The sequence below is a fragment of the Nannospalax galili genome, unplaced genomic scaffold, assembly GCF_000622305.1.
Source record: "Nannospalax galili isolate Female #2095 unplaced genomic scaffold, S.galili_v1.0 scaffold503, whole genome shotgun sequence".
Taxonomy (NCBI): domain Eukaryota; kingdom Metazoa; phylum Chordata; class Mammalia; order Rodentia; family Spalacidae; genus Nannospalax; species Nannospalax galili.
Window position 1 is genome coordinate 532,939 of NW_008349770.1, and position 23,193 is coordinate 556,131.

At 48.1% G+C, this 23,193-nt stretch overlaps 1 protein-coding gene and 1 pseudogene across 1 annotated transcript in view; one reads left to right on the forward strand and one right to left on the reverse strand.

The window, feature by feature from the left end:
- Positions 1-23,193, reverse strand: part of Aldh5a1 (aldehyde dehydrogenase 5 family member A1) — a 38,892-nt gene that overhangs the window by 9,287 nt on the left and 6,412 nt on the right. Inside the window, exons 3-8 of the mRNA XM_008847104.2 lie at positions 18,036-18,119; positions 16,268-16,438; positions 14,230-14,346; positions 7,889-8,032; positions 6,366-6,509; positions 1,252-1,410 (exon numbers count right to left, since the gene is read on the reverse strand). Coding sequence (XP_008845326.1) covers positions 1,252-1,410; positions 6,366-6,509; positions 7,889-8,032; positions 14,230-14,346; positions 16,268-16,438; positions 18,036-18,119 — 819 coding nt within the window. The remainder of the gene's footprint in view (positions 1-1,251; positions 1,411-6,365; positions 6,510-7,888; positions 8,033-14,229; positions 14,347-16,267; positions 16,439-18,035; positions 18,120-23,193) is intronic.
- On the forward strand, positions 9,886-13,888 carry LOC103745188 (annotated as a pseudogene).

The window sequence follows — 23,193 nt, forward strand, 5'->3', positions numbered from 1 at the left end:
CCTGTATTTGGTGTGTGTGTGTGTGTGTGTGTGTTCGTGTGTGGTATAGTCTACAGCTCTAAGGACTGTGATGAATTGTGTGTGTGTGTGTGTGTGTTTGTGTGGTATAGTCTACTGCTCCGAGGGCTGTGACGAACACAATAACACAAGATCAAATCAAGCTTAAGAGAAAACCATGCAATCAAATGACATTACACGGCGGCTGGAGAGATGGCTCAGGGATAAGAATGCTGACTGCTCTCGCAGGGGACCCAAGTTTGGCTCCCAGCACCCACACTGGATGGCTGATAAGCACCTGTTAACTCCAGCTCCAGGGGGGTCAGATGCTTCTGGTGACACCTGCCCTACCAGAGCAGTAGGTACTCTTAGCCATGAGCCATTTCTTGTAAAGAATCTCTACTATAGTAGAACAGTCATGGAGTATATGTGATATGAAGGTGTGGAGAGGGGACTACTAGGGAGGGGAAAGGGACCAGCAAGAGGAGAGCTGGGAGGAGGGGAGGGCACCCTCCATGGGGGAGGGGCTAAGAACAAAGTCTGATGAAATGTATGTATGAAAACGTCCTGATGAAGCCCCTAACTTTGATACTAATTTAAAAAGGAAACCAGGGCTGGCGAGATGGCTCAGTGAGGAGAGGTGCTTGCTGCCAAGCCTGACAACCCGAGTTCAATCCCTGGGACTCCCATGGTAGAAGGAAAGAACTGACTCAGTAAGTTGTTCTCTGACCTCCACACCCTTCCTATGGCATGTGTTTGCCCACACACACACAGACACTACATAAATAAATGTGATTTTTTAAAAAAGAAGTGGAAGCCAAGCAAAAAAAGAACAGAACAAAGAAATCTCACCTCACTAGTCCCCAAGACTGCGGCTCTCTTCTCAAACAAACCATTCCCAAAAGTAGCCTCCCTTGCCACCCCAATCTCAAGCTTGGCCTGTTATTCTATGCACCTCCACTGGGAGTCCTCCTCAAGATCCTCCAGAGCACATCTGACTGTCAAGGGAAGACGGAGCACCACTAAGACAGGAACCTCAGAAGGGCAGCAGACCTGAAGGCTGGTCAGGCTGTCAGTAACCATGGAGCTGGGAAGCCTGCGTCCCGCCACCACCCAGTCATACAGACTGGTAGAAATTTACCTTTGTTTTCCTGTCTACGTCTCCCCATTGTTTCCAAAAGGGCCTTTGTTTAGCTAAGCTTTCGATACCAAAGCCGCAAATGTTCCTTAACACAGACGATAAAGCCGACTTACCTTCTCTACTGCTTTCTCGTTAATTAACGGGCCTTGAGTTGTCCCCTCCTCGAATCCGTTACCTACACGCAGGCTCTCGCGCATTGCTTCAGCAAATTTCTTCACAAAGGTGTCGTGGACGCTCTGCTGCACCAGGAATCTATTTGAGCAAACGCACGTCTAGACAGAAGACAAAAAATCTACACTTAGTTTTAGTTTTTTAAACATATTTGTAGGGGCTGGAGAGATGACTCAGCAATTACAGGCACTGGCTGCTCTTGCAGACGACCCAGGTTCAATTCCCAGCACCCACATGGCAGCTAACAACCATCCATAACTCCAGTTCCAGGGGATCCAATACCCTATTCTGACCCCCATGGGCACTGCACGACATGGGTGCACTCACACACATGCAAGCAATACACTCATGCACATAAAATTAAAAAGTAATAAAAAACAAGTTGTGTGAATGAAAAAACCAAATACAAAAGAGCCAAACCACATAAGCAAAAGCGGCACAGCAAAGTGGGACGAACCCAGCTCAACGTGCTATTAGAAAACAACAGGTAGGAGCTGGAGAGATGGCTCAGCGGTTAAGAGCACTGACTGCTGTTGCAGAGGACCCGGGTTTGATTCCCAGCACCCACATGGCGGCTACGAACTGTCTTTGACTCCAGTTCCAGGGGAATCCGAAGCCCTCTTCTGACCTCCACAACACTGCATGACATGGGTGCACTCACATACATGCAGACAATACACTCATACACATAAGATAAAAATCATAAAAAAAAAAAGAACGACGGGGTAAAGGTGAGACGCCTGGGACCTTCCTGAGCCGCAGCCATGTGTCGCCACAGCAGAGCAGGGGATGAAGGATAAGCTCAAACGCCAACTCACATCCCCCAGCTCAGACCTTCTGAGCATGTGGTCGGCTCTATTGTTTAAAAAACCTTTAATCCCAGCACTGGGAGGCAGAGGCAGGCAGATCTTTGTGAGTTCGAGGCCAGCCTGGTCTACATAGTGAGTTCCAGGATAGCGAGGGCTACAGGGAGACCCTGTCTCAAAAAAGACAAAACAAACAAACAAACAAAAAAACCCCAAAATGGACACATGACCCTTCTTTCAGGGCTGGAGAGTTGGCTGGGTGGCTAGGAGCTCACGGCTGGCGGGCGCTCTGACAGAGGACCTGAGCTGGGTTCTTGCACCCATGTCGGGTGACCCACAGCTGTCTATAACTCCAGCTCCAGGGGATCCAACGCCCTCTTCTGTCTCTGCAGGCAATGCACACACACACAAACCTCTGCAGGTGTTAGGGAAAGAGGAATTTACTGTTTGTCTGAATTTACTGCTTGAATTTACTTGTTTGAATTTACTGCTTGTAACCAATTAACTCAACTGGAGACACAGGCATCCGGAGATAGGGGCAAGTGCTGCAGCCCCCGGAGCCTGACCTGTCTGATCTGTGTCGTGTCATGTAGGCATGTCTGCTTACACAAGATAACAGGGAAGGGCTGTGCCACCCATCCCTCCCCGATTGAGACACCTGAAGGGAGTTGTAACATTTTTCTTGTTTTGAAGTTATTGGTTTGTGAAATGCCTGCTTTGAAACTATTAGTCGTATAAGCGCGGGCTTTTGTGTAACGGTTGTGGGAACCTATATAATCTTTACCTGAAATTGCCTCAGGGTCGATTGCTCCAACCAGACCTGCGTATCTTGGAAGGACGGTCGGCCCCAGCTAGCTGGTTTAATAAAACTCTGCTTGATTTTTGCATCTCCATACTTGTGCATTTGTTCTCCTGAAGAGACCCACCGAGTCACGGACCCTAACAGCAGGCACTGCACTCACATACACAAACCCACACAAACACATATGTATACACACAATTGAAAACAAAATCTTTCAAAAAGACCCTTTTTCCATGTCAGGCTAAATTACTGAGAAGATTCTTGCTTATTTTCTATCTAATCAGATCTCTCTCTCCTTTTTTTTTTTTTTTTTGGTCTCTCTGACACAGGGTCTCCCTGCAGCCACAGCTGGCCTGGATTCACTATGGTGACCAGGCTGGCCTCAAACTCACAGAGCAGATCTCCTATTTTAAAATGATAAAATACAATGTAATCACTGATAAATTTTCTTTTATCCTATTGTTTTCCAATAGAAGTGAGTATATATAACTGTGTCCTAGGCATTAAAAACAACACCTCAAAGCTGCAGCTCCATAATAGAGCTCTGAGTGTTGACATTTTGTGTTTGTCAAAAAGAAATATTCCTATTTCTGTTTTTAATTTTTGACTTTATTTATTTATTTATTACTTATTTTGGTTTCCTTTTTTTGAGAGGGTCTCCCTGTACCCATAGCTGGCCTGGAACTCACTAGGTAGACTAGGCTGGTCTCAATCTCAGAGACTCACCTGCCTCTGCCTCTCAAGGGTTGGGATTAAAGGTAAGCGCCATCCCACCTGGATGATTGTATTGCTTATATGTATGTAAGTGCACCCGTGTCATGCCAGAAGAGAGCATTAGATCCCCTGAAACTGGAGTTAGGACAGTTGTTAGCCACCATGTGGGTGCTGGGAACTGAACCCAGGTTCTCTCCAAGAGCGGCCGGTGTTCTTACACTGAACCACCTCTCTAGCCCCACATATTCCTATTTCTAAAGAAAGAAATTATTCACGCAATGTGAAAATGGAAAAAATAACTACAGAAGTTTCAAATGAGGGTGAAACGAATGGAGAATCCCATACAACATTAGTTTCATACCCAATCTTCTGAGGCCATTTATTTCAGGAACACATTTAAATAAGCATTTGCTTATTAGGCTAGGCATAGTGGCACATGCCCTGTGTGCTGGATAGCTTTAGTGTCAACTTGACACACCTGGGTTGAGGGAGCCTCAATTGGGGAATTGCCTCTATTGGACTGGCCTGTGGCCATGTCTGAAGGGCATCTTCTTGATGAGTGATGTGGGAGGGCCCAGCCCACTGTGGGTGGTGCCACCCCTGGGCAGGTGGGCCTGTGTTGCATAAGAAAGCAGGCTAAGCAGGGGCCAGTAAGCAGCATTCCTCCATGGCCTGTGCTCCAGCTCCTGCCTCCAGGTTCCTGCCCTGAGTTCCTACCTTGGGCTCCATGATGAGCTGCGACCTGGGAGATGTAAGACAAATAAACCCTTTCCTCCCCAAGTTGGTAGTGGTCAGAGTGTTTTGTCACAGCAATGAGGAACAAACCAGAACACCCTGTAATGCCAGGAGGCATGAATTCTTCACCAGCATGTGCTACAGAGAAAGTTCAAGGCCAGCCTGGGCTACAAAGGGAGACCCTGCCTCAAATAAAGAAATGACGGGTTGGAGAGATGACTCAGCGGTTAAGAACACTGCCTGTTCTTGCAAAGAACTGGGATTTTGTTCCTAGCATCCACATGGCAGCTAACAACTGTCCATAACTCCAGTTCGAGGGGATCCAATCCCCTCTTCTGACCTCCATGGACACTGCATGACACAGGTGCACTTATATACATATAAGCAATATACTCATACACATAAAATAAAAATATAATAAAAATTTTAAAAATATTTTATTATTTTTTTATTTTATGTGTATGTGTATATTGCCTGCATGTAGGTTAGCACACCTGTGTCATGCAATGCCCAGAGAGACTGTCAGGTCCCTTGACCAGGAGTTATGGACAGTTGTTAGCTGCCATGTGGGTACTAGGATTCACCCCTGGGGTCTTCTGCAAGAACAGTCAGTGTTCTTAATTGCTGAGCCATCTCTCCAGCCCCTAAAATATTTTTTTAAAGAAGAAATAAGAATTTTGGGCATGTTGATTATGCTTTTGATACTTAGCTGCTTAAGAAGATGCTTTAAGACACCGGGCTCCTGGCAGCAGTTTGGAAGACAAAGAAAATGGGACCCCTGGCTCACAGCACCAGCTCTCCAAGAACAACCCAGGTCATTCTTTCTAGTTTCTATCAGCCTTTCAAGTTTCAGTTTCTCACCTGCAAATTCAAGGTGTATATCAGAAGTCTTGGAAGGTCCCATCAGATCTAATGTTTCAGGACTTCTAGGTAGATATGAGCACAGCCTCCCACCCACATGGACAAATGCACATGGTCTGGGCACATGCACCACTACACCTGCTGTCTGTCCACGTGCCCCGGATACCATGCCCCCACCTCAGGAAGGGAGAGGCCCAGGAGTCAGGTTTGAGTTTTCTGATACTTTCTACCTTCCTTTCCACGTGGCAGGGGACCTCAGGCCTAACCGCTGAAGGCTATCTCACCGCTAAGGATTTGACTCTCTTGGTTCAGGAAAGACCACTGAGAACCAGGAAAACAGTAAGATTCAAGCTGGGCATGGCTGCAGAGGACTCGAACCCCAGCGCTGGGGGTTCAGGGAGCAGAGACAGAAGGACATCTAGAGTTTGCTGGCTGCCAGCCACACTGAGAAAATGGCAAGTCCCAAGTTCAGTCAGAGACTTCGCCTCAAAGGAGTAAGAACAGAGGGTAAGAGAGCAGGACGCCAGACTTCGTCCTGTGCATAAAATGTGTGTGGACCTGCAAGCACGCATGCATACACACGTGTACACATCATACACATACAACACACACAGAGACATACGCGTTAAGACATCAGGCAGCTACAGAGATGCTCAGTGGTTAAGAGCACCGGCTGCTCTTGCAGAGGACCAGGTTCAGTCCCAGCACCAGATGGTAGGTGACAGACATCTATCACTCCAGAGAACCAGGTTCAGTTCCCGCACCAGATGGTGGGTGACAAACACCTATCACTCCAGCTCTGAGGGCTCAGACACCCACTTCTGGGTCTGGGCACACAAGGAATACACATGGTACACATACATCCATGCAGACAAAATAAAAATAAATCTTTGAAAGAAAAAAAGACATCAGCAATTCAGGCAGCTCTGCAGGAGACCACCTCAGCCTTCCTTCTCTTCAGACTCTCCAAGCCTGGCTAGTGCATGGGAGCAAGCACTCACCGAACGCTCGCTCAAAGGAGTGAAGAAACAAATGATTAAAGAACCTCGGGAGAGAGGCAAGGCGGTGACGGTGGAAGGACCTTTGTTAAGCACATACACCTACCGTCACCCCAGTGCTAAAACACTGCACGACTCACCTGTCCGGTGTTCCTGAATTTAGATGCCATCGCCCCTGCAACAGCCTGGTCCACGTTGGCGCTGTCAAAGACAATGAACGGAGCGAGGCCGCCCAGCTCCATGGAGACGCGCTTCACAGAGTTCGCTGCGTGGTGCAGCAGGATCTGTGGGGGAGGGTACAGAGGGACCACTGTGAGCACAAAGTCAACTTCCAGGGTGTTACTGTTTGCACAGTGACAGCCAGCCACTGGCTTTGGCCAGCAAGGCCCCCGAAGAACCACATGAACTCATGTCTCCTCTTTTGTGTATCTATGTATGCACACGTGTGCACATATGTGTGCATGTGCAGGGAGGTTAGAGGTTCAAGTAGGGTGTCTTCCTCAAAACTCTCTATTTTTTTATGATTTATTTTTATTTATGTGCATCACATGTGTGCTAGTGCCCACAGGGGCCAGAGGGCTTTGAATTCCCCAGAACTGGAGTTACAGGTAGTTGTGGGCTGCCCAATGGGTGCTAGAAACCCAACCCAGGTCCCCTGGAGGAGAAGTGAGTGCCCTTAAGTGCTGACTCACCCTGCAGCTCCTTTATTCTTTGAGGCAGGGGCCCGCTGAACCAGGGGTTCACCAATGCCGCTGACGGGCTGGATGGCGAGCCCTGCAGATCCTCCTGCTTTGGTCTCCCCAGCACTAGGGTTGCAGGTGTGCGCCACCCAGCTCTCGACGTTGCTCTTGGGGACTGAACGTAGGTCCTCAGGCTTGTACAGTGAGCACACTGACTGAGCCATCGCCCCATCCCCAGGTCCATTCTCAACGTGACTTCCCGCTCAATTCCCTTGCTGGCCCTCAGGACCCAGCTTTCCAGGGTTAAAATGGGTTGGCCCAGGGCTGGGGCTGTGGTTCAACTGGTGCAGTCCTTGCCGGGCATGCCCCAAACCTTGGCCCTGATCTCCAGCACTGTATCAGTTAAGCAAAGTGGTGCAGGCTTATAATCCCAGCACAGGGAAGGCAGGAGGATCAGAAGTTCAAGGTCATCCTTAGCTACTTAATGAGTTCAAGGCCAGCCTGGGATATGTGCGACTCTGCCTCAAAGAAACCCCCAAACAACACCAATAAATGTGACTGGACCTTCCAGACCTTTGCCCTGGCTAGCCAATAAATTCTGTTTCCTGGGGACGGAGAGATGGCACAGAGGTTAAAAGCACTGACTGCTCTTGCAGAGGACCTGGGTTTGATTTGCAGCACTCGCATGGCAGCTAACAACTGTTCTTAACTCCAGTTCTAGGGGTTCTGATGCTTTCTTCTGACCTCTGTGGGCACTGCGTGACATGGGTGCACTTACACACAATAATACACTCATACACGAGTAAATTCTGCTTCCTTCACACACACACACACACACACACACACACACACACACACACTACTACAGCTTTTACCACTGCTGGAAAATCTGTATAAAATGGCCATCAAGATAAAACAGTATTTCCATACTGTATAATAGAAACCTGTAATTGATGCTTGTTCTCTTTCCGTAGGCTGCTTACCTTTCCTGTTGCTGTGGAGCCTGTGAAGGAAATCTTGGAAACTAGTGGATCTGTGCACAGGGCCTCGCCCACATCCTTGGCCTTGGATCTAGAGCAAGGAATGACATTGTAGACACCTGAGGGGATTCCTGCCTGGTTTGCAAGCTGTAAAGAGAAACAGCAAACATGTGACAAGATGTGTAACTGAAAAACAAAGCAAGCAGAATCAGAAATAAATAGTTCAATCAAAATGTAAGGTAGAGATAGACGTTGACCTTGGAGACAGAGTGAAAATATATTTACAGAGCCAGGTGTGGCAGTGCATGCGTGTAATTCCAGCACTTGGGAAGTAGAGGCAGGAGGATCAGGAGTTCAAGGTCATCCTCAGTTACACAGTGAATTCAAAGTCATTGTGGGCTACCTGAAATCCTGTCTCAAAAATGTATATTAGCTGGGCATAGTGGCACACATCCTTAATCCCAGAATCCCAGCATTCAATCCCAGCACTCAGGGGTCAGAGGCAGGCAGATCTCTGTGAGATGTAGGCCAGACTGGTCTACATAATGAGTTCTAGGCCAGCTGAGGCTACAGGGACACCCCATCTCAAAAAACAAAACAAAACAAAAGAGGGCTAGAGAGATGTCTCAGTGGTTAAGAGCACTGGCTGCTCTTGCAGAGGGCCCAGGTTTGATTCCCAGCTCCCACATGGGAGCTAACCGTAACTCCAGTTTCAGGGGATCTGAAGTTCTCTTCTGGCCTCTAAGGGCACTGCACACATGTGGTGCACTGACATACATGCAGGCAAAACATTTATACACCTAAAATAAATAAGTAGAAATATCAGAACTAATAAATCTTTCTCTCTCTCTCTCTCTCTCTCTCTCTCTCTCTCTCTCTGTACATGTATATTATTTTTCTTACTTTTTTTCCTTTTAGGAGTTAAGGATTAAGCCCATGGGTTCACTTGGCTAAGCACACACTCTACCAAGAACAGCTTGGGCTGCACTCCGAGCCCCCTAAATAAATACACACATATAAATTAAATATCGACATTAATGCTAACTAAATAAAAAATCTTAGGGCAAGAGTTTCATTGCCACCTCTGTTATTATTTTTCTTACTTTTTTTCCTTTTAGGAGTTAAGGATTAAGCCCATGGGTTCACTTGGCTAAGCACACACTCTACCAAGAACAGCTTGGGCTGCACTCCGAGCCCCCTAAATAAATACACACATATAAATTAAATATCGACATTAATGCTAACTAAATAAAAAATCTTAGGGCAAGAGTTTCATTGCCACCTCTGTTCAAACAGCCAAATGATAAACCTTGAGTTTCTTTGCAAAGAAAATTCCAAAACAAATTTCAAGAACAGGTTTCGGCTCAGTGGTCACCTCCAGGGTTGGGAGTGCAACGGGCATTCAGTAAGAACCAGGGAGGCAGGGCCGCCTAGTTCACTTCCAGGGCAGAGCTGAGGAAGGGTGGTGTAGACAGGAAAAGCTCAGCCAAGGACAGGAGTTGGGGTAAGAGTGGCTCCTGACCCCCTGGCACCTGCCCTGGGAATTGGGTAGTTCTTTGGAAAAGACATACCCTGAATTTTTGAAAGTTTTGACCCAGGACCTCCATCTGTAGTCCTTGTTGGCTTCAAACTAGTGGCCATCCTCCTGCCTCAGCCTCCCTAGCACTGAGAGCACTGCAGTACTATAACAGAGGGTGGTTTTGCTTTTCACTTCGTTTATGAGACAGGTTGGCCTAAACATGCTATGTAGGCTGGCCTGTAACACACAGAGATTCACCTGCCTCTGCCTCCCAAGTTCCATTAATTTCTCTAAATCTCCTCATAAAAACAATAACTATGAAACCCAGTTCATTGTATGTTACCCAGAAAATTAAAACAAGCAAGCCAAAATAAAACCAAACATTAGCAACAGCATCTATCAGAAGACCAAGCAGCCAAGTTTCCCTGCCAGCCAGAGATTACAAGTGGGTGAAGGCGCCTCTTCTGGTGATAAGACCCGGATGCGGGGTCGGCACCGTGAGGAGGCAGACCACGGTACAGGTCCAATGGACCCAAAGCACAACCGCGGGCCCCGAGTGGGCTACTCTGACAATCACAGATGCAACCAGAGTCAGAGCTGGAATGACCCAGAAATGTGGTAACAGAAGAACTGGGAGAGAAAAAAAGAGAAACGATGTCTAAGCTACAAGCACCTGAGGAGTAGGCACAGCGCAGCCTCAGTGAAGAGACCGTTATAACAGGAGATGATGAAAAGGACCCAAGATACGGTGTAAGAAGGGGCAGTGCATGGACTCCAGAGATGCTGAAGCACACCACGCCACGGAGACTCCTGACCATCTTTCTAAAAGATTCTACTGCTGTGTGTATCAGTGTTTTGACCATATGTACATAAGTACACCTGTCATGCAATGCCTGCAGGGCCCAAGAAGGTGTCAGATTACAGAAAGTTGTTAGCCACCATGTCAGTGCTAGAAACTGAATCTGGGTCCTCTGCAAGAGCAGTCGGTGCTCTTAACTGCTGAGCCATCTCTCCAGTCCAAAACTTGAACATTTTCAAAAGCAACATTACATCAGAACACGGAAAACCCATTTAAGAGCTTTAGGTAAACAGAATGTGAGTCAGAACTTTATACCCAGCCAAACTATTTTATAAGCCATAATGGGCACAGATCTAGAAACATCATTCCCTGGGCCTGGGAATCTGCTAAGGTATTGCGGATACTGCAAATATTGCTGCTGTTTCTGAACGTCCTCAAAATGTCAACGAGTTCAAGGTCTGACTTTCGTTCTTTACTGTTGGGAAGTGGAGATGGGGTGTCGTGGGGGGGGCCCTACTGGGAGGTGGGGCCTAAGGGCAGGAAGGGTCTAGTGGGAGGCCTTCTGTTTGTTTCTTTGGAGACAGGATCCTCCCAGGTAAACATGGAGCTTCTGATCCTTCTGCCTTGGCCTCCCCAGTGGTGGGGTTTCGGGTGTGGTGGTGTGTGTGGGCCTTTATGTCAGTCATTGGACGCAGGCTCCCTGTGGTGATAAATCTTCACTGTGATATGACGGTGTCTGGGATAACCCAGGAGAGGTTAGGCTGAGCACCCAAGAGCCCCCTGGACTGAGGACGGCACCACCCCCGTGGGCTGGGGTCCCCAGACTGAACCAAAAGGGTAAAGCAAAGAAGGAACTCAGCAGAGCACTGTGTCTATTTCACTCAGCCTCCTGATGGCAGACACTGTGGACCAGCCAGCTCATATCCTGCCACCATGATGGACTGCATCCCCAAAAACCATGAGCCCAAACAAAGCCTTCCTTCCAGGCTTTTGTCAGGTGCTTGGTCACAGCACCACACACCTCCAAAGGGCACTGTGGACCTGGGGTGCCTTCCTTTCTTCTGCTTCCTGGCTGTGGGGCGAAAGGCTCTGCTCCACCACACCATTCCCACCACGATGTGCTGCCTCACCACAGGCTCAAACCAACAAACCATGGCCTGGAACCTCTAAAACGATGGGCCAAAACAGACCTTTTCTCTTCATTAGCTGTTATCTCAGGCATTTCATTACAGTGACAGAAAGCTGGCTAACACAAACGTACAGAACCAACTGAGTAGAGAGGTGTAACCTAAGTGCTGGTAGTGAGCAAACCACCTGGCTTCTGGTGGAAGCAAGTCTGGTATTACTGCTTGTTTTTCTGTTGTGTGTATGGTGTGTTACTGAATTAAATGCAGGGCCTCAGGCATGCTAAACAAGCACTCTACCAGATGTAGATAGGAGCTGTATCTCCTGATCTGGTTTTTACATTTTATTTTGAGACATGAGGAATGGCCTATGGTTTAGGAAGAGTCGCAGTCCACTGTGGTGGGGAAGGCATGTGTTCAGGAGAGTGAGGCAGCTGGTCATATTGTGTCCGTAGGAAAATAGAGCGGACAGGACGTGGAGCCAGGCTAGGAAACCTCAAGGCCCATGTCCAGTGACCCATTTCTTCCAGGGAGGTCCCTAAACTTCCCAAGGCTCCACAGCCTTCAAGGACAGCTCTGCCAGTGGGGACCATGTGTTCAAACACACAAGCCTGCTGGGCACTTTCACATGCAAATCACTGTAGTGGTTACGTTGCCCAGGTTGGCCTTGAACATTCAATTCTTCATCCTCGGCCTCTCGAGTAGTTGGGATTAAAGACCTGTTTACTCTTATATGAATTCTTTGGCTGGAAGCAGGAGCCTAGTAAATATAAACATTAATTAGCAAGATAAAAGCATAAAAGCTGTAGTCGACTTATATGCACATGGTGACCTTCACGAGAGTAAAATCTGAAAAAGTGACCACAGCCTTGTGCATTCCTGCTTTTTAGACAAAGAACAATAAACATGTGAAGGAATGACTGGACAGTTCTAGGGATGCTTCAAAGAGGCACAGGGGCTGCAAAGCCTGAAACAACTATCTCACGGTCTGACAGCTCCAGCCTGAAGTCCCACATGTGAGTCTTTGGTGCCCAGTCCCTTCTAGCCCTTAGCGTGCGAAGGGAGACCTTGCCTTGCCACAGGTGGGAAACCTCAGGACACACGGCCATTTGTGATGTGGCCCTTCCTTGAGCAGCTGTGGCTCAAAATAACCGATATGCCAATGGGGCACTTCTGAGAAAACCCATCCACTGCTTCCTCACTGATGGCAGGGGAGGTTGAGTGTGAAGCACGTGCTGGAGCCTCTCTTTATTTCTGTAAGCACAAAGCATAAGGACATGGAGAAGGCTGGCGGTGGCTCAGTGGGTAAAGGCACTTGAGCAAGCCTGGCAGCCTGCGTTTGAACCTGGAATCCACATAAAGATGGATGGAGAGGAACAGCTTCACAAAGTTGTCCTTTGACCTCTACACGAGTGCCATGGGACATGCACCCCTCCCCACGTACATCATACACATGAGTGCGGGCTCATGCACACACATACACACACGCACACCAAATAAAATTTAAAAGGCATGGTAGAGCGAGTCCTGGGCATATCCAGGGAAGAGGGGCCCAGAGGGAAAAGCCAGTTTAATGCCCGAGCTGAGGGAGAGGCTGGGGGGACCCGAGAATGAGAGAAGCCAGAGCGGCTCCAGCAAAAGTGCGGGCTCTAGACTGAGAACAAGGCAGAGGGCACTGGAGCTGGGGAGGCAATGCAGGGCCTTGAGGCCACTGCAGGAAATCTCTATTTTACCCCAAGTGAGGTGAGAAGCCATCCTCGAGAGTCAAACAGAAGTGAGATCCGACCCAACGCAGACTAAAGTGCGGTCAGGGAGGGAAGACGAAGCTCAAGGCTGCTCTTCAGTCAGCACCTCCGAGGGCGTCGAAGCTGAATCCTTCGTGGCCACTGGTTGTGAGGAACTCACTGACGTGGACAGTGAACACAAACTCAGCACTTCTGTGAGAAGCTCAGGGTCACCGAAGTGGCTGCTGATGCTCTGGGTGACGAATGGAAGGATGTGGTCCTACTCAGTGGTGGGAATGGCAAACAAGGCTTTTCCTTGACCCACAGCAGAGTGTGCTTGCTACTGAGTAAGGGACGTTCTTATAGGCCAAGGAAGACTGGACAGAGAAGGTGCAGGTCTGCCCAGGATGCATCGTGGGTATCAATCTGAGTGTTCTCAACTTGGTTATGTAACAAAAGGAGAGAAGGGACATTCCTGGACTGACAGATACCACTGCATCTTGGTGGTTAGGGCCCCAAAGAGCCATCAGAATCCATGAACTTTTCAGTCTCTCTAAAAAGATGATGTCTGCCAATACTGACCACAAAGCCCTTGAACAAAGGTAAGAAGGCCAGGACCAAAGCGCCCAAGATTCAGTGTCTTGCTACTCCACACACCCTGCAGCACACACGCCAATGTGCAGCTCTGAAGAAACAACATAGCACAAAGACGAGGCAGAGCCCACAGAAGCTGCCAAACTTCTGGCCAAGAGAATGAAGGAAGCCAAAGAGAAATGCCAGGAAAGGACTGCCAAGAGTCCGGGAAAAACAACACCTTTGAGCAGAACAAATAAATGATCAGACTGCGAGTCTCAAAGGAAGGAGGGAGGGAGGGAGACAGAGAAGAAGCTAATAAAAAAGAAAGGTCCTACATATGGAAAACAACATTTTAGTGCAATTAAAGATGATGATGGATCAATATCACTTTTAGGGTATCAAAAAACGTGGCTCATGGGTATCTGAAAATTCCCTTTGTTTTTCTCTAAAAAGAGCATCACGTGGCTTAGAGGAGTTGCTGGGAGACTAAGGCAGGGTGCTCTGCATGCGATAGGAGAAGTCCAAAACTGCTTCTTCCAGTCCCCAAAGAACATCCACTTGTGGACCCAGCTGGCTCTGCACAAACACAGAGGGAGGCTCACCTGGGCCAGGGCCAGCGCCGAGTAGGGTGTGTCTTCGGCGGGTTTCACCACCACTGTGCAGCCGGCTGCCAGCGCGGCCCCCACCTTCCGGGTGATCATGGCACTGGGAAAATTCCACTGTAGGAGCAGAGGGAGGATGAGAGTGAGGTTTGCCTCCAGATCCGAGACAAAGCAGGGCAACAGCCCGTCACAGTTCCATTGCACAACCCATGGCAAACCTGTTTGCTGCTCTCCAGTGAGCTCTCACAACACCTGACCCCAGCCAGCTTGAGGAGTCAGGTCAAGGCTCACAGAGATAGGACAGTCTGGGAGCTCCATACAGCACCAAACCATATAGACCCAGGTGTTCAGTGAGGGCCATCTTGATCACCAGCCCATACAGACCCATATAGGTGTTTGGTGAGGGCCATCTTCAGTGGGATGTACAGTTTCTGTCACAACTCTGCATAGCTGCAGTTGTCTTGGAAAAACTGGCTCACAAATGCACACGGTGTGTACCAATAAAACTTTATTTATAAGCTGGAAATGACCTGTGGTCCTCTGGAGAAATGCTGGTGGAATGATTTTGAAAAAGGTCAAGATGACTGACTTCCCTCTATACACATATTTATGGGGAACAGACACCCACAGATCTATGACAACTTATTTTTACTTTTATTTGTATATGCGTATATGCACATATCACGTGTTCAGGTGCCCTGGGAAGCCAGAAGAGGGCATCAGATCCCCTGGAGCTGGAGTTACAAGGGCTGTGAGCCACCAGACATGGGTGCTGGCACCGAACTTGGGTCCTCTGGAAGAACAGCAAGAGCTCTTAATTGCTGAGTCACCTCTCCAGTTCCTTGACAACTTTTATTTTTACAAATTCTCATATAGTGCTCATTCTGTATTGGGGATTATCCTAAGCACTTTAAAGCTCCAATTAAGGCCCAGGCATGGTGGGACACGCCTTTAATCCCAGTACTCAGGAGGCAAAGGCAGGTGGATCTCTGTGCGTACAAGGTCAGCCTGGTGTACATAGTGAGTTCTAGGTTAGCTGGGGCTACGGGGAAATCCTGACTCAAAAAACCCAAAACCTGGCCGCCTTTAATCCCAGAACTCAGGAGGCAGAGGCAGGTAGATCTCTGTGAGTTCGAGGCCAGCCTGGTCTCCACAGTGGGTTCCAGGCCGGCTGGGGCTACAGGGAGACCCTGTCTCAAAAAGACAGAAAAAAAAAAAACCAAAAAAAAAACCAAAAAACAAAAACCCACCAAACAAACACCCTCCAAGTAACTAAATCTTTATAAAAGCTTAAGGAAGGCAGTTTTATAATTCTCCTTTACAGGTTTGGGGAAACTGAGGGCAGCACAGTTAAGTAACTTGCCCAAGATCACATGATCAGTAAATAATGAGCTTCAGGGCAGGCCTTGTGAGTCCTGGGAAGGAGGACTCTACCAGAACCCGTGCCGGGCAGGAAGAACAGCAGTCTGCAGACCAGCAGGCAGACCCTGGAGGGTAGTTAGTAGGGCCTAGGAAGAGTCCAGGAAGGGCCACAGAGAGGAAGCTGGTGCCCATCACATCTCGGCAGACCCATCCAGGTAGAGGCAGCCTCTTACTTCTTACATCTGGCCCAGTGCCTGGCCACAGGAGCCAAACACTTTGCTATTGATGACAACCACAAAGTAAACATAATGGGTTTCCAAAGACGGTACAAATCAAAAAGTCCCCTCTGAAGTCTACTGAAAAATGACAAGCTCCCAAAGACCTTTCCAGAGGAGCTGGGCAATGCCACAAAGATGCCTCAGGCAGATCAGAACAGCCCGAGTCCTCCTGCAGAGCACTCTGCTTCAGGGCATTAGCAAACCTGCACTCCCACACATGTACCTGACACTGTCACAGAGGACACAGAAACACACCTCTGCACCCAGGAAAGGAAAGAGGAAACCAGAACAGCTGACAAAGCTAACAAGAGAGGCGAACCTGCTCACCAGGAAGAGGAAGTGGTTTCCCACCTCCCTACTGTCTCCCACCCTTGGACTGTGCTGGTCCAGCAACCTACCGGTGTGATGACTGCAGCCACACCTACGGGCTGCTTGAGGACCAGGCCCCGCTTCTCCTTGGCAGAGGTATAGATGATGTCTCCGTAAATACGGCGGGCTTCCTCTGAGAACCATTCTAGAAAAAGGGCCGAATAGATAATTTCTCCCTGGGCCTCTTTTAGTGGCTTTCCCTAAATCAAATCAGAAGGACATAGGCATTACCTTCTAATTAAAACGCAAAAGACCAAAACAAACAAACAACCCAAACCAAAACAATGCAACTCTGTGTTTTTAAATTCTTCAAGGCTGCAAGAGGAGAGCAGCTTTCAGAATATTACAAACTCACAGGCTACCGGGAAACTTCTAGCTTTGGTGTGAGTGTGGCTGTGCGCCCCACCCTGCAGAGCCCCTGACACACACTCAAAGGCTGGGCAGACACAGAGCACTGTGTCTTCTAAGATCCTCCTAAGACCCCTAAACATTAAAGCATGGGACAATCACTTATTCTTTTTATTCTTTTTATTTTTCATATGTATGAGTGTTTTGCCCACATGTGTGTAAGTGTACCCGTGTCATACAATGCCTGCAGAGGCCAGATGGGGGTGTCAGATCCCCTGTAACTGGAGTTATGGATAGCTGTTAGCCACCATGTGGGTGCTAGGAGTTGAACCTGGGTCCCCTGTAAGAACTGCAAGTATTAACTACTGAGCCATCTCTCCAGCCCCATAAAATCACTTATTTTAACTATGAAGGCACTAATGGAACATTAATAATACACCTGGATCACAGCAGCTGGGTTAACTGCACAAGACCTGCAGAGGATCAAGCCAGTCAAAGTTCCATCATGGATGGGGGAGGGGCACAGGAACCCCCATCCCTAGCTGAGGAGCTACTGACAGTGGACAGCTGCTGGGGGAGGTGGAGCAATTGTTCTTGGAGGTATGGCCACTGGTGGGTTGCCCAAGCTCCACTGGATGGCCCCATGCCATGTGCATATGGACAACACTAATCAAACTCAGTGGTTATTAAAAAATAAAGAGGATGTGAGATTGGGAGGTGAACACATGGGGGTTCCAAGGGGAGCTGGGTGAGCAAAGTGTGGGGTTGATAGAATAAAAATATATTATATACATGGATGAAATTCTCAAAGAATAAAAAAATTTAAAGAGAAAAAACTGGAATGATGAAAAATCAGAATTCATATAGTTCTAAACAAAAATCTATTTCTGCATATAGCAAAGATTATGCTAAAGCACATGGGGCTTGTTTTACGGAGGCTGAAAAGTTCAGTGGTTAGGAGCCATGGCTGTTCTTGCAGAGGACCTGAGTTCAATTCTCAGCACTCACATGGCAGCTAACAACCATCAGTAACTCCAGTTCCAGGGATCTGACACCATCTTCTAGCTTCTGAGGGCACTGCACACTCATGGTGCACTTACATACATGCAGGTAAAAGACGCACACATGCCTTTAATCCCAGCACTTGGGAGGCAGAGGCAGGTGGATCTCTGTGAGTTCAAGGCCAGCCTGGTCTACATAGTGAGTTCCAGGACAGCTGGAGCTACAGGGAGACCCTGTCTCAAAAAGACAGCCCCCCTCCGCCGCAAAAAAGTCTGTTTTAACAAATCTGACTTCTGAGCACTGTACTGACTTGGTCCCTCATCTTTAGTCAAAGGATCATGTGTTCTCCAGCCTTAGAACAGTAGTCACAGGAAGTCAGAGGCTTTCCCTAGAGCTGTTCTAAATGTTCCAGGACAACTGGGGCAGCAAGCCAGGATCTTAACTTACACTCTCGGCTGTGATGATCTTGGCAAGATCATCCTTATTTTGAATCATTAAGTCGTACCATTTCCGAAGCAGTGAACTCCTCTCCTGAAAAAGACAGACAGGAAGTAAGCGAAGGTGAAGAGGGAGCTGGGGCTCAAACCCAGGGATTCATGCATGCTAGGAAAGCTTGCTACCAACTGAGCCACAATCCCCAGTCCAAGAGGAATAACCGGGTTTGCTTTAATCTGTCTGAAGAATCACCCAACTCAGTGAGCAAACCTAGCTTGTCATTGTGACATCACGATCCACTTGAAGATCTATGGTTTTCTTATTCCTCTTGTGAGCAGAGAGCCTTGTGTACACATGACACTCTCAGGGGCAGACGGACAGACATATTCCTTTCCCATTCTGGACAGGCTGACCAGCTGCATCTTCTTACCTCTTGGAGGTTTCGCTGAGGCTAAGTCCTAAGGAGAGGTATCAACACCGCCTTACAAGCACATACTTCAGCAACTGCATGTGATCTACCTTTACTGCATATGGTTCCCTCACCTGGATGAGACCTGGAGGCCTGGCTTTGAGGAGTCAATAAAAGTGAGCCAGTGGAGCCGGGGATGTGGCTCTGTAGGCAAAGCCCTGGTTCCATTCCCAGCTCTGCACAAATCTGGGCATGGCGGGGCACGCACTTGGGAAGTTTAAGCAGGAGGACCGGAAGTTCAAGGTCATCCTTGGCTACATATTTTCAAGCCAGTCTGGACCGCATAAGACCCTCTCTCAGAGGAAAAACAAAGAATGAATGACCTGCGGTGGTGCTGTGAATTGCTTGCCCGAAGAAAGGTCAGAAGCCACAAGTCCAAGAGCTGTTTCCACTCACTGTGTTCTGCAGGTGCCTTGTGCAGAGTGGGAGACTGTGGCTTTCCCTCCAGGAAGCAGTTTATTCACCCTAACACTGACTCCTGGACTCCTACCCAGAGTCTGCGCATTGCACACAGGGGAGCTCAGCCTTTACACCCCCCATTAGTTCCCCTTAACACTTTAGTCTCTGTCTCCGATATATGGTAACATATATTCTGACTGGATTTTGCTTGCCACAGGGTCATGACAGGCATAGCTGTGTACCTGCACTCAGGCACAGACCACACTGCACTGCCTTCCCTCTGTCTGGGGAGGGTCCCTGCCACAGAACCATCATAAAGTGCAAACCCCAACTTGAATCATCCTAAGTTGGGAACCGCTTGTACATCCTGGGTAAGAGGCTGTGTGGACAACCAGAGCTCAAACAGGTTTCAGAAATTGACAGTCATCTGCAGGGACCAGCCCAGCTCCCTCACTGGGCTAAGTGAAGTGATGGGTGGGAAACCTCTCTCAGCCAGTCCCTTCATCCATACCATGACTCACATGTACACCTCCCAGGAGCTTAAAAGGCCTAACCACAGGGACGCAGGGTGAGGCAACTGGGGTACCCCTTCAGTGGGTCTATCTAAAAGACTCCCAAATTGCATAACTCTTGTCTCTAAGGGGAAAAGAAAGTCCTTGAATCGTGACTAGGAGATGTGAAGGAGAAGTAAAGGCAAGAGTAGTTAGCATTATAAGTTCTAGACAGAGGGGGTTGGGGATTTAGCTCAGTGGTAGAACGCTTGCCTAGCAAGCGCAAGGCCCTGGGTTCGGTCCTCTGCTCTGGGAGAAAAAAAAAAAAAAAGACAAAATAACAAGTTCTAGATAGGGAACCAGAAAAAGATCAGAACAGGGCAAATTTCAAATGTTCATATCAGAGTCCATTGGAATTCTTGACGGTTCAGCATGGAAGAAGCCGAGTGGTCTCCATCCTGATTCCCCATCAGCAATTTAGGGAACCTCTTCAGAGGATGGTGTGATAAGATGGGAGGTAGGAACTGGCTAGGCAGTTAGGGTAAAAAGACCCCAAAGAAAAACAGCCAGTTTCTTGGCTAAAAGTCACAATGTCCTTGGGCCTCTTAGCAATCTACTCTGTTCCAAAGGCCAAAAATGTCAAAAGTATTTGGGAGCTCTTATCTAATCCCTAAAAGATTTTAGGGTTACCTCTTCAGAAGGGGGAATGTTAGAGTAGCAAAAAGCCCCATTAAAAAAAAAAAAAGAGTACATGATGTTATCAGAAAAAAGTGATGGGGAGACATGGGAGGAGTTGGAGGGGAGGAAGTGGGCGTGGATTTGATCAAAACACCTTATATGCATGTCTGAAATTCTCAATAAAGTTTGTTTTTTGTTTTTTTTTTAAAAGGACTAACCACCTCACTTGGGAGGCACTAGGAGCAGAGCTTCAAGGAGCTTAGCTGTGGTGGGGCGAAAGAGATGTCCTGTCCCAGCACCCGTCACACCTACTGGGATGACAAAGGCAATTTTGCTGGTGTGATCAAGGATCTGGAAGTGGAGATTACCCTGGATCATCAGGCATGCCCAACACAACCGTGAGAGTCTCTGTAACAGACTCAGAGTTAAAGTAAATGAAACAAGAGGGGCAGAAGTCAGAGGGGACAATAGGTCACAGGCCAGGGCATAAGGAAAACTTCTAGAAGGTGGAGAAGATGGGAACAAAGTGCTCCCTAGAGCTTCCAGGAGGAACAATGCCCTGAGCACTGTGAACCTCTGACTTCCAAAACTTTAAGGAAAATTCATATTGCCACAAGTTACTGAGTTTGTGGAGATTCTTTCAAAAAAATTTTTTAAAATTATTTTTAATTTATGTGTATGAGTGTATTGCCTGCATGCATGTGAGTGCATCCATGTTGTGCAATGCTGTAGAGGTCAGAAGAGGGTATCAGATTCCCCTAGAACTAGAGTTAAGGACAGTTCTTAGTCGCCATGTGGGTGCTGGGAATCAAACCCCGGTCCTCTGCAAGAGGAGTCAGTGCTCTTAACTGCTGAGCATCTCTCCAATCCCATGGAGATTCTTTACAGCAACATAGGAAACAAATATATTAGTGTTTATGGTGATCAATACATGTAAGTCCCCTTCCCCTCATGTTGTTATGGTTTGAATGAGAAGTGTCAGCACAGGTTACACAGAGGTACACGGGTGGTACTGTTCTGGAAGGCTGAGGAACTGTCAGGAGGTATGGCTAGGCTGGAGGAGGGGGAGTCACAGGTAGAGGGTAGGGGAGTCCACAGTTTCCAGGGTTACAGCCTGGTCCCACATGTGGTTCTGTTCTGTTCCCTGCTTCCTGGTCTGGGGACCACATGCAGAGATCCACAGCTCCAGCCACATGGAGCTGTGTCACATGCCTTCCCTCCATAAGGGAAACTTCCCTGAAACTTTAAACTCTTCCTTAAGCTGCTTCTGTCAGATATTGCGATGAGAAAATTAACTAACACTCCAGTTTACAAGGTGGAAAGGTCATAAAACACACTAAAAGAAAGATGTGACGCCAAGCAAAAGACGACAAGGTTTATGGAGCAGTTCTGCTGGTTTGGAGAAGGGCGACTCACAGAAGTCTGAGTGGACTGGCAGGCTCAAAGGCGGGACTTACACATGAGCTTCAAGAACCTTCCAGACCAGGTAGGCTGTGACGGTGGGATGTGGATGCGCTTAGGGAAAAGAATTCAGACTCAGGGAACAAGACAACCAGGAACACCCAGAGGCGAGAGAGGGTGTCACCGACAGCACCCACTCACCTTTCAAGAAGGAAGCGTCCCTAAGGAGACTCAGGCTCTTGTAAGCCAGAAGCCAACGTGTTCCTGCTTAAGGGGCTGAGGCATTAGGATGGGGCTATGGTAGGTCCTCAGAGTGATGTCAGAATCAGAGGCCCCAGTACCCTGTGGTCGCCAAACTACCAACAAAACTGCAAAAGCTCCCCACACCACTGGGGGTGGCTTTGAAATTTGTGAGCAGCTGTGAATCTCTAAAAATGTTGGAGCTCCCAGGGTCAGGCCTGCCCCCCTTTCCTGTCTAGTTTCATAGCTGTGAGTGCACATATGGTACCCACATGGATGACTTACATGTTTGCTTCTGCAGCCCAGGGCTTGGTTTGGTTCATACATCCATCCCCATACTTGGGTGTCCACAGGACAGCTCAAGATCTTAGAGGCTAAGGTCCCCAGCCGAGCTCCATCACCTCTCAGTGATGCTTTGGTGTACACACTCTTCCCCAGCAGTGGGTAGGTACTCTGCCCTTAACAATCACTCAGGCCCAAGTGCTGAGACCTCTTTCTGTCTCACACACCTTAATAACACGTCAGCAAACAGAATCAGCTCTACCTTCAAATTATGTCCTTTATAAGACCACTTGACAATACCTCCACTGTGACTGCCATAGTCCAAGCCACCAAGACCTCACAGAGGTCAAGCTGTGTCCTCTGCTATGGTCTGGCTATGTCCCTGCCCTCATCCTGGGTTCGATGTGTTGGAGACTTGGTCCTCAGTGTGGTGATGATAAAAGGCAAAGGTTATCCAGTGATCCTTAGGTCAGGAGTATCCTTGGAAGGGATCAAAGTAATTCTCATGGGACCCCCAGTTAGTTCTTTTAAAATATTATTACTATTACTGATTGTGTGTGTGTGTGTTGGGTACATCTGTGCCATAAAGCATGTGTGGAGGTTAGAGGGCAATTTTGTGGAGCTGGTACTCTCCTTCAACCTTTACAAGGATTCTAGGGATTAAAGTTAACTAGGTCACCAGGCTTGCAAGGCAAGTGCTTTTACCTGCTGGGCCATCTCACTGCCCTCTGAATTAGCTCTTTAGAAAGTGAGTTGTTATCAAAGCAACTGTACCCCTGAATTGCTCTCTGGTTTCCTGTCTTGAGATGTGGCCTCTGGCTCCCAGACTTGCTTGCACCATAACACCCACTGCTAGGGTCTTCATCAGAGGCCAAACCCATGCGGACCAGCTGATCTTGGATTTCTGGAAGCTGAATCCATGGGAAAAACAAACTTTAAAAACAGTGGCACACACCTTTAATCCCAGCACTTGGGAGGCAGAGGCAGGAGGATCTTTGTGAGTTTGAGGCCAGCTTGGTCTACATAGTGAGTTTCAGGACAGCTGGGGCTACAAGGAGACCCTGTCTCAAAAAGACAAAATTAAAAAAAAAAGTAAAGTTGGGGCTGAAGAGATGGCTCAGTGGTTAAGAACAGTGGCTGTTCTTGCAGAAGACCTGAGTTCAAATCCCAACACCTACATGGCAGCTAACAAGTGTCTGAAATTCCAGTT